We start from the raw sequence: 13,062 nt of genomic DNA, 5'->3' as shown, positions 1-13,062 counted from the left end.
GAAAAGCAGCAAATCGTAGGACCCAAATCCCCAAACTATCTTATATTTAACTACATTACTTCTGTGAAACAGCTATTCAGTCTACACTAGTCTAAACAGTTTGCAGAAATTATCACCATTTCAGCCTCCAGATTTCCTCCAGGGGCTCTTTGGTGACTGCAGTATAATTGGTGACGAGCTGCATCCCTCAGGGCTTCTGCATTGCTCTTCCAGTTGTCTCCACAGATTTAATTTATAGATTAAAATTTCTGCTACAAACAAGACTACCAACAATTTAAAAATCTTTTCGTGGGTCAACCTGTGAACAAACCAAGCTGATTCTGTTAGTTTTCATACCTTTCCCCACAGCTGTCACATTCTTCCCTGCTGTGTTCCAGTGGAGAAAAATGAACCATGTCTGCTGTCTTCTTATCTCTATAGTAGTTTGCAGAAAATAGAAATAGCTTCTCCAGCAGGTGGCAGAACTCAGCACAGTACACTTAGAAAAAAAGGGATCGTAATCTTGGGAGGCTATTGCCATTTTTACCAGGCAATTCTATAAAGGTAAATGTGGGTAAAATAGGGATGTTCCTTGCTCAACTTTCATTGTAAATATCACCAAATTGTACAGTTCAAATCTACTATCATCTGAAATTCTAGATTTTAATGCCTCTTTTTCTGAAACCATAGATAATTTGCAAGATTTGTTACTTCTGGCCCAAGAGCTCCAGAAACATAACTGATAGTGTATAAACTCACTTCAAAGTATCCCTTCGATTTTATCTAAGACCTTTGGAAGCCATTTTGACTAAAGTAACTAGGAGCTCAGCGTTAAGTGTCTGGATGTTAATTAAAATACATGGAGTAATTCTGTCTGCCCAGTAGTCTATTTAGATGACAACACAGTAATTAAAAAACAGGACTCATAATGCAAGTTTCTCAACTTTCACAAAACAGTCAACCTAGACAACTGTTACCATCAATCATTATTTTAACAGTATTTGAACCACATCCAACACCCATGAAGCTACTCCAAAATCCTCTCTAAAACTGAAATAAAATTTCTCCTTAAGCAGATAATCATTTTGACACTATTTTCATCATGGAATCACGTAATGATAGAATGGCCTGTGTTGAAAAGACCACAATGATTACCTAGTTTCAAGCTCCCTACCACATGCAGAATTGTCAACCACTAGACCAGGTTGCCCAGAGCCACCTTCAACCCGGCCTTGAATGTCTCTGGGGGTGGAGCATTCACACCCTCTCTGGGCAACTTGTTTCAGTGCATCACCACCCTCTGAGTGAAAAGCGTCCTCCTAATATCTAACCTAAATCTCTCCTGTCTGATTAAAACCATCCCCCTTGTTCTATCGCTATCTACCCTTGTAAACAGCCATTCCCCCTCCTGTTTATATGCTCCCTTCATGTACTGTAAGGCCACAATCAGGTCTCCCTGGAGCCTTCTCTGTCCAAGCTAAACAAGCCCAGTTCCTTCAACCTCTCCTCATCTCTATTTCACTATCGCTGCAGACCTTGCATCTGTTCAAAATCAATTCTATAATAGCTGTGTATTACATTTCAGCCCCATAGAAGAACTAAACATGTTTTCTCTAAGTAATGCTTAAGTAACAAGAGAAGTTGAAAAATACCCATCAAATATTTATGTAATGGGGATATGAAGTGTTCCCCCTAAGTATTGCCATTCTCTTGTTCAGAGTGAGAGAGATGAAGAGAGAGTGAACGAAAAGTCCAAGTACTTAGGCCACAAAGGACCCCACTCTTCTTCCAATATTACACCACTCTGCATGTTACTTTCTTGGCTTCATAAAGCATTCATTAATATGAATAAACATCCTAGAGTCATCAACTTTTTCTACTTTCTTAAAATTAATGTATCTTATTGCTAAGCTTCCCTCTGCACTTCAGATGAAGGCATGTTCTGAAATAACTTGAATATTTGTATTAAGTGCCTGCAAGATTCTTCATAGATGCTAAGGGCTTTTCTTGGAATTACCTGCAAATCACATTGAAAAAATATGTAAAATGGTATCATTTTTCTAATTATATCCAAATTAAGAAATACCACTATAATTAAAATCCGAAATGTTTTGTACTGAAAAATATTTTGTCAAGGAAAAAACGATCTATTGAAATAAAAGTATTGGACAGTTAAATTCCACTTTTCCCACTGAAAGATATTGGCACTAAAATAAATTACATTATGACATAACTACGGTAATCAATAATGTAACAGACCCAAGAAAACAACTTGCAATGCAGAAACACAGGTGGGACTACTCAACAGAAGCATGCTCTACTTGGACTATAATTTACCATGATGTGATTTTGGTTACTATTGTCTTCCACCACTGACAGGAGGCAAAAGATAAAAGCCATGTGCCAGAGAGAGAGTATCTTAGTGGGACAAAACAACTGCAGCACTATAATTTTTATTTTAGCCCAGGTGGGATTTTGGATTTTATGGTTAAATATTTTGAAGATTTTTTCTGTGGTTTTTTTTTTTTTGTTTGTTTTGTTTTTGTTTTTTGTTTTTTTAAATGAAGCCTTAAAAACATGTGTTGGAATACTAAGTAGAAAAATCTAAACACCATCAGCACTACTCTAGTCAATAGTGCTACATAAGCTGATACATTGAGTACCTTCTCAAGGACTTCCTTGGCTTGAACTGTGATGTAGCCAGCATCATTTAATGAGATATTTTGAATACACTAGCTCAAAAATTCTAGTTAGATAAGCTTCTTGAAGGGTAATCTATACTTGATTTTAAAACTGTTGTCATGTTCTCGTGTTAAAAGATGTTCTCATCTTGTAAAAGCCATTTAGAAAACTATGTTTCATTTCCCCTGTGCTTGAAAATGATGCACTTTGTCAGAATGCTAAGTTAGTGTTTTTTCGTTCTATTCGTGCTATACTTTTGCAATGCCTAATACAGACTGAATAAAGTACATTTTACTTTGCAGTCATTAAGGGAGGGGAAGGGAAAAGGGAAGGGGAAGGGAAGGGAAAAGGAAAATCAAACCTCAGAACTTCCTGCAGTGTCAATAGTATTTATTGTCATTCCTGAGAACTGAAGTGGAATATTCGAGGTGGCCTTGAGGTGGCCTTTAGGTGACCTTATCATTATACTATTTTTTACATATCTAATGCAGAGGTTGACCTGTGTCACTGCCTGTTAAATAGTGTTTACTTGGAGGTGATTCTCATATCTTTGGCAGCTAACTTGCAAGGATAAATGTTACCTGTTGACTTTTCCTCTTAAATTTATGAAGATGAACCAAAGACTTTGGATTCTGACACAAGTATATTGGAAAAATATTTTTACTGTGATTTTAACTGTGTTTTACTTCTGAAGGAGAAGAAGAAAATCCTGCAAATGCTTAACACTGCAGATTAGCATTAAGTATTTGCAGGTGGGGTCACTAATACAGTACTGTAAAATAGAAGCTAGTTGATTCTGCAGACATACACAAGAGTCAACACAAGATTTCCTTTATCTTCCTTTACCTTCATAATACCAAATGGATCAGTCACATACAGAAATATTATTTTCACTCATACAAAGTATGCAAAACAGTAGTTCCTTGCTGCTAACCTGCTGTCAGCTGATCTGAATAGGGAGCTTCCTCTTCTGTTCTACTCTTCTACCAAATGTCAATTCCACACAGCACTAAGTTATGGTAATTATACTGTTTTTCTGAGCACAGGCTATACTGGACTTTGGTTTGAAGAGATTAACCAACTAAAGAGCTCCTTAAACTGGGTCTGTTAGTTGTGGACCCTTGTGGATCATTCTATGTACTCGATGCCATGTTAGATGGGGAAAAATTTGGAACACACCTTCAGGTTCTTTGCCTTCATTGTGCACTTTACTTGTACATGCAAAATAATAACTGAATTTAAAACAAAACAAAACAAATGAGAATGTTATATTACAAGGCAGAACAAAGTTTCTCTTTGGAGAGAACAACAGTAAAAAGTGGTAGAAAATTATAAGGAATTTGAAAACTAGACATATATTGCTTAATTGATTAAATAATTAGGTCCATGGTTCCCCCCACTCCACCAGTCATGAAATTGGGCTGAATCAGCCCATAAATCACTGACATGTGGGCACAGGCCACTTTTTGGCTTTTAGAACAAATCTGTCTCTGCTCTCGGAGAGCTTCATTAGAAAGCTTATCAGGACTGCAGGTAGCTGTACTGAAAGCAAGGCCTTGAAGTCCAGGAAGACTGCCAATATTCTGGGATATTTGTAAACATTTTGGGTGCTGCTAGCTTGCTTCTTTGTTTAAAAAAAAAAAAAAAAAGCAAAAAAAAAAAAAAAAGCAAAAACAAAAGCAAAAAAAAAAAAAAAAGAAAAGCTTTGTCTTGTAAAACTGTTCTTCAATGTAAGTATATAAGTATACAGAATCAATTGCCCAAGGAGGTCGTGGAGTCTCCTTCTCTGGAGATGTTCAAGACCTGCCTGGATGCCTACCTGTGCAGCCTGGTGTAGGGAACCTGCTTTGGCAGGGGGGTTGGACTTGATGATCTCTGTAGGTCCCTTCCAACCCCTACAATTCTGTGATTCTGTGATTCTGTGAAAACACTAATGGAAGTATACTACCTGGTATATGCATACAATGTGGCATACAACTCCAGAGGGAGTTGCTAATTCTACAGAACTTGCATTTTTTTAACAGTTTCCCATTCTCTCCTTTGAACCCTTTATGCATTTTTTGAATGCTCATCTGATCATGTCATTAATCTCCCTGAATGTACACTTCATCATTTCACTCAGTGTCTATACTTACCATATTTTGAGGAAGCCTTCCCCAAAGCCAGAGAATACTGAATGGCAGTGAGTGTGGAGGGACTTGGGAGAGACTTTAGAGAGATGGACATCCCACTATCATGGAACTTTACTCCTGAACACCTGCAAGATCCTAAGAGCCTAAGCAGATATTTGAGACAGGAATATTGCAGCTCAGGAAGATCTGAGGAGGCACAAAGTATTTGGGGCCTGGCTTATGCTTATCGGGCCTTATTCAATACTATCCCAGAGAGGGAGAGAGTTTCCGAAATAGAGCAAGAGGGTCCCCCAACTGAAAGGGAGAGTCTCTGAGCCGAAAGAAAGAGTCTCTGAACAGAAAGGGAGAGTCTCCAGGAGAGAGTCCAAACCAAGAGAGAAAATCTTCATGACTAGAAAGAGAGTCTCCTAGTTGAGAAACAGTCTCCAAACCGAATGAGATTGTCTCCGAGCCGAGAGAGAGGATCTCCAGGTTCAGAAAGAGAGTATTCTGGACGAGAAACAGAATCTCTAGACTGAGCAAGAGAGTCTCCACACTGCGAAGAAAATTCTCCAATCTGAGAGAATCTCCAGTCCAAGATAGAGAATCTCCAACCTGAGAGAAGAGATCTCCAACCTGAATGAGACACCCGTCAAAATGAACAAGACAGCTTGCAATCCAAATGAGACACTCTCCAAACCAAGTGAGACTCCCTTCAATACAAACTCAACTGTCTCCATTTCGAATGAGATACCCTCCAATCTGAACAAGATGCCCTCCAAACCAAGCAAGACACCTTCCAATCCAAGCTTGACAGTCTTCAAGCCAAACAAGACACCCTCCAATCCAAATTAAACAGTCTCCAAACTGAACAAATAAAACTTCAATCTCAATGAGACACCCTTCTAGCTGAACAAGACATCTTCCTAACCTAACAAGACAGACTCTAAGCTGAGCTGGAGAGAAAGAGCACTGAAAATGATCAACTTGATCAATCACAGGAGGCACCAGAATTGATGTCAGTTGCCCCTGTAACAGGATAGAAAATGATCATCTTATCACCTTATTTAGAATGGAAGAAAGAGGAAGAGGAGAAAGTATAAGACACTGTAAGAGAAGAGGAGGAAAGAAGACAAGAGGAGTGGCTTGGAGATCTAAGAGATCCAGAGAGAGGAACCCCCAATAGGATCATGGTCACCAATGCCCAGGAGGGCAAGAGCAAGTCCTGAAAGAGTGGGAGGTGAGGAAGACATGATCACCATTACTACTCGACCTCTGAAAAAGACAGAAATTCAAGGTTTGAGAAAAGACTCTTCACGCCACCCATATGAACCCATTGTCACCTGGTTACTTCTATGGCAGAGGGAAAGAAGACCCCTTATTTTTTAAATGAACTGATTAATAGACTTCATGACTCTGAGTTACATTTAACCCCTATATGAGCTTGCATTTCAACCATTTCAAAAGTAACTGAAAGACTGGACAGAGTAGAGAATAATCAAAAAGGTATGATGGACTGTCTACTGTGCTTTAATATGATGGAACTGATGAAACTTGATGGTGGCATCAGAGACACCTGATAGGGATCAAGATTATCAAAACCGCCTACTGGAGGGGCTGATCAAATTAGTTTCCTTCCAACTTGTGTCATACAACATCTCACCTATTAAAAGAGGACATCCTGCTTGAGGAAGTGACAACAGTAAGACTGTGTCACATATTGTCTTGTAGTGTTACCTACATGACCATGGAAAAGATATGAAGAAGTGACTCTAAAAACCCACTCCTGCACTTCAAGCTCAGGAAAAAGAATCACAAGACAGATGAACGCCCAGATGAACTCCTCCGAAAAGGTGATTGTTCCAGTTGCTGTGGGACATAGCAAAAAGCCATGAGGACCCTGATTCATGGCTCACAGGATAATGATACACTTCTTCTCACAAGAAAAACGATAGAGGTAACAAATACAGGAGTTCTGCCCCTAGCCAGATGGGAAAGGACAACAGAGTGTATTGGACTGTGTGGATTCGATGGCCTGGAATATCAAAACCACAGAAATATAAGGCACTGGCAGACACTGGTGCACAGTGCACTCTAATGCCATCGAGTTATGAAGAGACAAAATCAATTTATATTTCTGGGGTGACAGGGGATTCCCAAGAGTTGATTTTGTTGGAGGTGGAAATAAGCCTTACTGGTGAAGATCAGCAACAGCATCCTATTATGACTGGCCCAGGAGCTCCCTGCATACTTGGTATTGATTACTACAGAAGGGAACATTTTAAGGATCACAAGGGGTATCCATGGGTGCTTTGGAATAGCTCCTGTAGATACAGACAGTGTTAATCAGCTGTCTGTTTTACCTGGCCTATCAGAAGATCTGTCAAGTTGCTATGAGTGAAAGAGCAACAGGTACCAATTGCTATAAAAATGGTACACAGATGGCAGTACCACACTAACAGGGATTCCTTGCTTCCCATTCATAAGTTGATTTGTCAGCTAGAGAGTCAGGCAGTGATAAGCAAAACTCACTCATCTACTAACAGCCCCATATGGTCACTGTGTAAAGCCAGTAGGGAATGGAGGCTGACAGTGGACTACTGTGACCTGAATCAAGTCACACCACCACCGAGTGCTGCTGTGCTAGATGTGCTAGAACTCCAGTATGAATTGGAGTCAAAAGCCACCAAGTGGTATGCCACCACTGACATCGCTAATGCCTTTTTCTCCATTCCTTCAGCCACAGAATGTAGGCCACAATTGGCTTTTACCTGGAGGGGCATTCAATATACCTGGAACTGTTTGCGTCAGGGGTGGAAATATAGTCCAACCATTTGCCGTGGGTTGATTAGTGATGTGGAAGAAGTATAATTTTATGTGGGGTCCTGAGCAGCATCAGGCTTTTGACCAAATTAAACAAGAGATAGCCTGAGCCATGGCCATGGGGCCACTACAGAAGGGACAGGATGTAAAGAACATCCTCTACACTACTGCTGGAGAGAAAGGTCCCACTTGGAATCTCAGGAAAAACCCGGGGCCCACCCCTTGGATTCTGGAGTCGAGCGTACAGGAGGTCTGAAAAGTGCTATGCTCCAACTGAAAAGGAGATTTTAGCCACATATGATGGGGTTTAAGCTGCTTCTGAAGTAATCAGTAATGAAATGCATCTCCTTCTAGCACCTCAACTGCATGTGCTAAACTGCATGTTTAAAGGACTGTTCCCTCCACCCACAATGCTACTGATGCCATTTGGAGTAAATGGATTGCACTGATTATGTGATGAGCTCAAATTGGGAACCTCAGTCATTCAGGAATCCTAGAGGTGATCACTGACTGGCCTAAGGGTAAAAAGTTTGAAACATCACCAGCAGAAGTGCTGTGTGCCAAAGAGGCCCCAGTATACAATGAACTACCAGAGAATGAAAAGAAATATGCCCCGTTTACAGATGGATCATGTCTATTGTGGGGAAGCATCACAGATGGAAAGCTGCTGTTTGGAGCCCTACACAAGTTGCAGAGGCCACTGAAGGAAAAGGAGAATCAAGACAATTTGCAGAGGTAAAGGCTGTCCAACTGGCCTTAGATGTTGGTGAACAGGAGAGGTGACCAATGCTTTATCTTTACACTGACTCATGGATGGTAGCAAATGCTGTATGTGGGTGGTTACAGCAGTAGGAACAAAACAACTGTCAGTGAAGTGGTAGATGTATTTGGGCTGCTGAACTGTGGAAAGACATTTCTGCCTAAATAAAGAGTATGGGCACCAAGGAAGAGATACAACATATTAGTGGGCTAGAGATCAAGAGGTGGACTTAACACAGTTATTTATAATTTCACAGATTATTAATGACTGTGAAACACATGTGGCAATTAAACAAGCCAAGAGGATGAAACTTCTCTAGGGGGAAGGGCCATGGCGAAAGTATAAATATGGGGAGCCATGACAGGCTGATTGTATCACCTTGCCACAAACCTGAGATGGTAAATGTTATGTGCTTACCATGGTGAAGGCAACCACTGGGTAGCTTGAAGCATGCAGTATCCCATGTTATCACCCAAAACACCATACTCGCTCTCTAGAAACAAGTTCTGAGGCGACATGGCGCTTCAGAAAGAATTGAGTCAGACAATGGGACTCATTACAAAAATTCTCTTGTAAATACTTGGGCCAAAGAGCATGGCATTGAGTGGATTTATCATATCCCCTATCATTTACCAGCTTCTGGTAAAATCAAGTGATGCAATGGATTGTTAAAAACTATGTTAAAAGCAGTGGGTGGTGGAATATTTAAGCAGAGGGAGAAGCCACCTGGTTGGTCAACACTCAAGGATCTATCAATTGTGATGGCCCTGCCTAATCCAGCTCCCTGCAGACTGTAAAGGGAGATAAGTCCCTGTAGTACATGTAAAAAGCATGTTGGAGAAAGCAGTTTGGGTCTCTCAAGCTTCTGTTTACTCAGGGACCTGGGTCTACTTGGTGGGTGATGCAGAAAAATGGGAACATTCAGTGTGTACCACAAGGGAATTTGATGTTGGGTGCATACAATCTGCAATTTCATGTAAATATATGTATATATATGAGTGTGTACATGTGTTTATTGTTTGTTACTTACATAATATTTGTTTGTTTGTACATATTAAGCATGATGTAGTGATGTGGAATAAGGAGTCGAATGTCATAGTTTTGTGGCTTTTGTTATCGGTATTCTACATCATAACATCATGTAGTGCATTGGGAATTAAAGAGTTAATGCTCCAGTTCCATGGATCATGGATAGTTCTGGGTACCTCATTTTCAGAAGAGAAGAACTATACACTACATACTCCAGAGGACTTTGTGTTGTTCTGTTTCCATTTTCCATTCAGAAGGAGAGATAAAACTGTTCACATATCATGAAACACCCTCTCTTTTCTCTTCTGCTTGGCCTGACTAGGTGTCTCACCTCAGCATTAGAGTGAGAGCCTCAGTTTTTCGGACATTCTCATTTTATTTGATTTAGTAGCTTCAATTGTATTATATTGTATTATGGTGTGTTGTCTTGCATTCTGATATCTTATTTAGTGAATTAGGTTTTTTTTCTCCTCAGATTGCTGCTGCTGTTATGTTTTTAGGCCCATCTCTCTACCCTTTTTCCCCCTTTTCCCTTTCCTGGGGCATGGGTCCCCCCACCCCACTAGTCATGGAACTGGGCCAAAGCAGCCTGTAAAACATTGACAGGCATGTATAAAATAGTTCATGTAATTTATTTCTGATGATTCCTAATTTGGGGTTACAGCAACAGCTTTAAATTCTAGGATGTTCAGCAGTGATCAGCAGTGACAAGGTTTATGATTAGCTTCTTAAATGACTATGAGATACCTCAGGAACAGTATGTGTAATACATGATTCTCCTATTGGTTATCATTAAACCAGAGAAGGTATAGAGATAGGCTTGGCTCTGATGCAGGGTCACAGCCAGGCTTCTGCTTGCCATTGTTTATGCTTCCTGCATGTCCATCTTACGCAACATGATGGCCATTACCCATCGTGCACCCAGTGCCATTCAGGATACACAATTTTCTCCCTCTTACCTCAATGTCCTTCTCGATCTCCAGTCCAGCTGCCACGAGATTGCATTCATACTCTTCCCTCTGCAGTCGTTTTTCCTCCTCCAGGGTGTCCAGTGGGTCCAGCTCAATCACTTGGGCCACCTGAGGGGTATGCTGGCCATTGTCTTGCTGCAGATTGAGGCCGCCCTTCTTGGTCTCTCCATTTGAAACAATGGCTATGGAGGCTGCCCTGTGTATTGGTCCAGGTGATCCAGCCCCAGGACTGTGCTGGGTGAGGCGTTTCCGGTAGTGGTAGACTAAAACATAATCAACCTTTCTGTTGCTATCACTGAAGTGCATGCCACTCATGGAGTCCATGGCCTCTCTTTGGGTCCCGTCCAGGTAATTGTTTATAATCTGGGATGGAAATACATGGATGGAAAACCAAAAAGTCCAAGGAGACGCCAGACCTTGGGTCTGAATTTACACAGGTTTTTAAAAGTACTAGTTGAGCAGAGTAAAAATTGGAGATTGAGAATACAAATGAGCTATAAACTTGTTACCCTATTGTTCAGATTAGGTCATGTTGACATCCTCTGACTGCAAACATATAGGAGTGCCTAAATATAGCAGCTTTATCTTGCTCCTTGAAATGTACAAGATAGCTACCCCTCTGATGTGCTGGTATGGTCAGGTATGTCTGCACTGTCTCTTTGGCCTCTGTATAAACAGGACATAGGAGACTACATCAGCATTTTAAAATGGGATTGAAGTTTGAGAAAAAGGAATCACATTACAGTTCATGACATAGAAAAGGATGAACTGGGGAAGAAAGTTGGAAAAGAATCAGACAAATTTGTGCAAGAAGGAAAAGAAAAAACTGATTCAAGGCAGAACATGAAAATGTTCCTCCAAGTAGTGCAAGGGCAAGAAGGGCAGAGCTGGACACAGATTATTTGGCAAATACCAGGGATTAGAGAGAAAATACAGTTGATGTGTATTTTAATAAGAGAAGAGTATGTGACTGAACAGCAGCACTGCAAAAGAAAATCAACGACTAAATCAATGACATTAAGATCACTTACGTTCTACTCAACTGTGGACTGCCTCTGCCATCTTCTCCCCTCTGTACAAATCCTGGCATGGAACTACTTCTGTTCTAACCCCACCCCCTGCAGAGACAGCAAATCTGATGTACATTTGTTGAACACTGAAATTAGATTTTAGGCATTAACTTCCAATTCTTTCACTAAGGTAGCTTGTATATCTTTCAAATTTTTAACAACCACCACATCCTGCTCAATGCTGTATCTTAAAACCCTTCACCTAACTCTCTACAGTGCCATTCATTACCATGACAACAGCTCTCCTGGGACTGGGGAACTACACAAAAGCAAATAAATAGAGTCACACTAATTCAGATCAATCAACCCATAAATCCAGCTTTTTATGGCTCCCACAGGTTTCTATACAAGTAAAATACTGACAAGTACTGTTAAAAATTCCTTTCTCTTCCCTACCTCCCCTTCTATTACATGTAGTGGTAGCACTTCAAAGTTAACCAAACTTACTTTTTGCAGTCATTTGTTAACACAACACGAATACTTCAAGACATTATATAAATGCACATGTTGCTAATATCGCCCAAAAACCTGATTTTCATTGTTTCCCTTCACATCTCAGTTTCCCACAAAGCAGCTTTCAATCACCATATCTCTAAATATTTTTTTTTTTAATGTGCACACTCCATCCTTTCTTTCCTGAAATTATCACCAGATAATCTGTCGCACACATTACACTTATCTCAAACTTATGTGTACTGCATTAAGACAGTCCCTCTAGGCACATATAAATTTACACTCAGCAATGCATTCTGACAGAATATAAATCTGCTGGGGAGATAGCATTTTATTGCAATTCCCCATGTCCTTGTTCGATTCATTTTCATAAAGTACTCACAGGCAGCCCACGCAAAACTTCTGGATCCATCTGTGCCACAATGAAGAAAAATATGTTCCCTTCCAGTTTCACACAGTACAACACAGAAGTGATGATGTCACCACCTCCTGCTTACTGGCACAATGCAATGTTTAGCTGTATCTAGAGAAGATGAACTCTAAACACTGGCTCCTCCCTTATGGGCAAGTGCAAGCAGAAATGAGATTCACCAAAAAAAAACACAGGAGAAGAAACAAGGAAGTTAAAGAACATGGAAAGTCGCTAGCAGATTTTCTTGTTTATTACCCGTGTGCAGTCAGCTGCCACATCCCAGTCACGTGACAGATCACTATAGCAACATTAGGTGTTGCTGGAGTTACACAAAATAAAAGGATGAGGAGATACCATTGTGCCCTTCTCCTCCTCTCCCTCTCCTGTTGACTCTTGATGCTTCCTCACTACAGACTTTTGGCAGCAAAATGCCATCCCAATTACTGCAGGTTTCTATTGCTAAGAGAACAGGACAAAATTCCCATAAATTTTTGTCAAATATTTTTTTTTGCTCTAAATTCGCACCACTTCACATGTTTGGCACAGGAAGACCTTATTAGAAAGAAAAACTTATCAAGTAAGTTGCAATTTGCAAAATTTCTGCAAGAGCCATCAAGATCTTTCTCATAGCCATTCTAGAAGTTAAGAGTGTTCTAAATTACTATTTTCAGTCCCAGATTCATTGCTTCATAATATTTCCAAGATAAGTAATCAGCACACCAAGCAAAAAGAATATGGGACGGTAGGATCCACATTTAATGAGTTCTAATCC

The 13,062-nt window shown here is 40.3% G+C and overlaps 1 protein-coding gene across 1 annotated transcript in view; it reads right to left on the bottom strand.

The window, feature by feature from the left end:
* Positions 1-10,712, bottom strand: part of ANO2 (anoctamin 2) — a gene marked incomplete at its 3' end in the record, with an annotated part of 170,124 nt that extends 159,412 nt beyond the window's left edge. Inside the window, exon 1 of the mRNA XM_079543930.1 lies at positions 10,344-10,712. Coding sequence (XP_079400056.1) covers positions 10,344-10,679 — 336 coding nt within the window. The 5' untranslated portion in view covers positions 10,680-10,712. The remainder of the gene's footprint in view (positions 1-10,343) is intronic.
* Between the last annotated feature and the right edge of the window lie 2,350 nt (positions 10,713-13,062).

The sequence above is a fragment of the Tetrao urogallus genome (assembly GCF_951394365.1).
Source record: "Tetrao urogallus genome assembly, chromosome: 1".
NCBI lineage: Eukaryota > Metazoa > Chordata > Aves > Galliformes > Phasianidae > Tetrao > Tetrao urogallus.
The sequence above is the reverse complement of the archived record's forward strand: the minus strand, read 5'-3'. Positions and strand labels throughout refer to the sequence as shown.